Genomic DNA, 4884 nt, shown 5'->3' with positions numbered 1-4884 from the left:
TCTCTATACAGCTATAAAAAGTTGGAATGCTTGCGATGTTTCTCAGTGGCCCCTACAAGGAATCCAAATTGCCATTCCCATCAGTGCTCTGAAACAAGTGAGACAACTAACTTCAGGCCTCTCTCTGAAAAACTACAAAATAGTCTCCATTGTCCGTTTTTCTTTTTCCCTCTTGAGGAAGAGATGAGAGTTGGGAATTTTCTCTTGATCCAGACACATGGTGGTAGAAAGAGGAGGTAGCTATGGGAGGTAAAGTGTCATCAATTTGCGTAAACACTTCACTTACTGTATCTCTTCTTGGCATTGTGCTTGTCTGGAGTGCTGACACCTATTATCTGACTTCTGTTATTTTCAGAAAGGAAATTTGGCCTCTATATTCCTATCTCCATGCAGGAACAATGGCTTAGGGAATCTTACTCTGCCATCATGTCGATGTTCCTCTTGAGTAATTGTCATCATGAAATCATGCATCTTCTTGGGAAATTTTCTTGAGTTTTTTATACCAGCAATCACATCTCACTGGGGGAAAAATGCACTGAACCAAACTATACTCTCCCTCACACTGTCCTCTTCTGCAATACTCTGTGGAAGGCAGCCTTCACTTGAGCATTCCTTACACTGTAGACAAGAGGGTTCAGCAATGGGTTGAATAGAGTGTAAAACAGGAAAAGGATTTTCTTCTGTTCCTCTCGGTGGCTACTCTCAGGGGCCAAGTACACCATCATGGCTATGCCAAAGTAGAACCCAACCACACAGAGGTGGGAGGAGCAGGTGGAGAAGGCTTTCTTGCGGCCCTCCTTTGACTGGATCTTTAGGATTGCCCAGAGGATGTGCACATAGGAGACCAGCATCAGGGAAAGGGGCCCAACTAAAATAAACACACCTTCAGCAAAGAGGAACATTTCATTGATCCAGATGTCACCACAGGTCACTTTGAGAACAGACTGAATCTCACAGAAGAAGTGGTTCACCTTCTGGGGCCCACAGAAAGGCAGCCTTAGAAACAGACTTACTTGTACTATGGCCAGGGAAAATCCACACGCCCAGCAAGCGATGGCCAGAAACATGCAGACCCTCCAGTTCATGATGACCGTGTACTGCAGGGGATGGCAGATTGCCACAAACCTGTCATAGGACATCACCACCAAAATCAAACACTCTATTGAAGCAAAAGTCAAATTAAAAATCATCTGCAAAGTACATAAGACAAAGGAGATGTTTTTTGTGTGTTTCACTAGATTTGCCAGCAGATTGGGCAAATTGCTAGAAGCATAGGATATGTCAGTGATGGCCAGATGAGACAGGAAGTAGTACATGGGGGTGTGCAGTCTAGGGTCGAGGCAGATGAGACCCAAGATCATGCCATTCGCCAGCAGGTTGAAGGTATATAACAGGGAGAAGATACCAAACAGGACCAATTCCATGTCTTCACTGAGCTGGAATCCTACCAAGATGAATTCTGCAATCCATGATTGATTGCCCTCCATTCCTAAAGATAGTCTGTCAAGGACTGTGCGATGGGAGTGTCACAGCTGGATAACAATGAAAATAGGAGTTATTTATCTGAAGGGAATGAAGAGGAAGCTAGTATGCTTATCCCTGCATTACTGACATTTTTTCTAAGTTTCTTCACCTTTTTTTTTTTTTTTAATGTGAAGTAATCCAAAATTTCAGATAAGTATCAGGGACTATAAACTATACTACTGTATAGATTTTACCAAATTGTTTTTTAAATTTTGCCTTATCATTTATTTTCTCTGTGTGCACATAGTATTAATTTTCTGGAGACCACATAAGACTAATGGGAAACCTTATTCACCTATTGGCAATTTACATCTAAACCCTTTGGAATATTTTCTCTATAACATGTATACTTGCTAATGTATTCTCAGTATAATTACCAAAAACAGGAGATGTAACATTAACATGATTCACTACTCTAAGTACAGCATTTCCTGCCCTTGTAGTCTAAGGTTCAAATTCAACATCACATATACTAATAATTTCCTCTAATTTTACATTCTTTGCATTTCTTGTCTTGATGGTGATATTTTTGAAGAGTATGAGTTCTTGTTTTGTAAAGTGTTTCTCAATGCATTTTTCCATTTATTGTCCATGTTGTAATTCAGATTAAATATTTTTTTAGCAGAAAAAAATTGTCCTTCTTAATTCCTCCATTAATACACATATAATGACAATGTGTCCCAGTAATGTTGATGTTGTTGTGGATCATTGGCTAAGGTGGTGCCTCCATGTTATTTCCATTATAAAGTTTTTAATCCATAAAGTTTTAAGTACTTTCTTTCTCCTGGCTTAAGAAACTATCCTATACTCATTTTGTACATTTCCCACTTCAGCTTGGAAGCAATTATTTCACTTAAAATATGTCTTCTTGTATTGAAGAATCATTAAAAAGATCTGCTTATATTGGGTGTTTAATAATAATTTTTTATCATCACTTTTGCCACATTTCTGATATCCCCATGCAATAGGGATAAATATAATTTGGGACAGTATATAGGTTGCTAAATGGATAATGGATTCTTACCTTGACTTGTTTAATCTTAACACGTTTACTGACTTATTTTGGAGAACAAAATCTATTTTACTAAGTTAACATTACATTATAAAGAATGATCTCAATCTTATACAGTAGTTTTTTTGACAATGTAGATTTAGTATCCTCAAATCATAGTAATTATCTTGCTAACCATTTTTGATTTTCTTGGTTTTCAGGTAATTATAGTCTTTTGGAAATTTTAGACTTATAAATTAATGTTTCAATCATCTGGTTTACACTATGGGTAAAGAGGCATCTACATCATATGAGATTCTAGCATCAAGTTTTCTAAGTATCTTAGAGAAACATAAAAATTCATAAAACATTGATGAGAAAATACATATGTGAAATATATATCCAAAGCTGATGATTGTTAATAATTTCTATAAACAATTTTCCATTTTCACTGTACCTATATTTTCACATATATATTTAAAATTATATGAACAATATTGTGTATCTCAGTTCAGTTCAGTTCAGTTCAGTTGCTCATTCGTGTCCGACTCTTTGCGACTCCATGAATCACAGCACACCAGGCCTCCCTGTCCATCACCAACTCCTGGAGTTCACCCAAACTCATGTCCATCAAGTCAGTAATGCCATCCAGCCATCTTATCCTCTGTCTTCTTTAATTTAGAATAACATCAGGTACATTTTTCATATCAATTATTTTTTTGCAATATACTTTAAACATCTGTAACTATTATGTTGCATATGAACATTTTATTTAGTATATCACCTTCTAACTAGGTTGTTTGGATTATAATGTTACAGTGACTAAATTTTATATATATATTTTTTACGTATATTTTCTTTTCTTATACTAATTTCCAGGACATGGAAATTCTTGGTCAAATCTATTCCTTCCTTTCTTCCTTCCCTTCCATGCTTCCTTTCATTCTTTCTTTCTTCCTACCTAGCTATTTATCTATCTTTCTATTTACCTATCTAGTTTAAAATAGCCTAAATAAAATTTCTTCTTTCCAACAGAGTCATTAAAATAATAGTAGCTCAGTAAACAAAGGATATGCTATTCTTTACTGGGGCAGCTCAGTAACTGAGTTGCTGCTGCTGCTGCTAAGTCACTTCAGTCGTGTCCGACTCTGTGCGACCCCATAGACGGCAGCCCACCAGGCTCCCCCGTCCCTGGGATTCTCCAGGCAAGAACACTGGAGTGGGTTGCCATTTCCTTCTCCAATGCATGAAAGTGAAAAGTGAAAGTGAAGTCGCTCAGTTGCCTCCGACTCTTAGCGACCCCATGGACTGCAGCCCACCAGGCCCCTCCATCCATGGGATTTTCCAGGCAAGAGTACTGGAGTGGGGTGCCTTTAGTCAGTGGATTGGCACTCATTCTATCCTATTTTGTGTTGGGACAAATTTTCTATCAGATCAGTAACCTTGAGTCTAATAATTATGCATATTAGATGATAGCGTAGGAAAGATTTAGTAAGAAATAACTATATTACAAAGCTCTTACACTGTTTTGGCAAAGAGTTTACTATAACTGTTATCCGAATTCTGTTTTCCAGTATCAGTCATTACTCTATGAATACATTTATCTATTAGGTTATAAGGTCCTTTTGTTTTTTTGGCCATGTCAGAGCCTTATTCAGAAGAAATATCTGTATATGAAGCCTGTAGCCAGGTTATTCTCAAAACAATAGATTTGGTCTATTGGCTGAGAAGGAACACCACTCAACCACACTGGGAAATGTTGTCAAGAAAGCTGCTGAGGAATAGAAACCACCTGCCACAGCCCAGCAGGCAGAAGCTCTAGGAGCTGGGGTGGGGGTAGTCATTACTGTAATACATTTAGTAATATGATTATAATAATAAATAGTTATTAAATAAATACATATATACACACATATATGTAATGTTTATATACACAGGAATTTGTAAAATATGCCCTATTAGATATTCTGAAAAATTATTTCTTAATCAATTGTAAATTACAGGTATGTACATAAACTGTGAGAGCAGGACTATTGTGCAACATTATTCATTTAAATAGAGAAGAAACAGTCAAAACTGTGAGCATGATGGTGGATAAACAGAACATAAATAACACAAATCCTGGTGGTTCAGACAGTAAAGAATCTGCCTGCGATTCAGGAGACCTGGGTTCAAACCCTGGATTGGGACAATCCCCTGGAGAAGGGAATGGTAACCCATTCCAGTATTCTTTCCTGGAGAATTCCACAGACAGAGGAGCCCTGTGGGCTACAGTCCATGGGGTCACCAAGACTCGGACACAAGTGAGTGACTAGCACTTTCACTTTCTTTCACTTACAACGTAAAAATAGTATTACAAAAACAAAAAA

The 4884-nt window shown here is 37.3% G+C and overlaps 1 protein-coding gene across 1 annotated transcript; it reads right to left on the bottom strand.

Moving 5' to 3' along the window:
* Positions 1–557: 557 nt before the first annotated feature.
* Positions 558–1487, bottom strand: OR2A64 (olfactory receptor family 2 subfamily A member 64). The gene has a single exon (NM_001389799.1). The coding sequence runs from the start codon at positions 1485–1487 to the stop codon at positions 558–560; it is 930 nt and encodes a 309-aa protein (NP_001376728.1).
* Positions 1488–4884: the final 3397 nt, after the last annotated feature.

This window comes from Bos taurus, chromosome 4 (genome assembly GCF_002263795.3).
Source record: "Bos taurus isolate L1 Dominette 01449 registration number 42190680 breed Hereford chromosome 4, ARS-UCD2.0, whole genome shotgun sequence".
Taxonomy (NCBI): domain Eukaryota; kingdom Metazoa; phylum Chordata; class Mammalia; order Artiodactyla; family Bovidae; genus Bos; species Bos taurus.
This window is presented reverse-complemented; position numbering and strand designations above follow the sequence as displayed.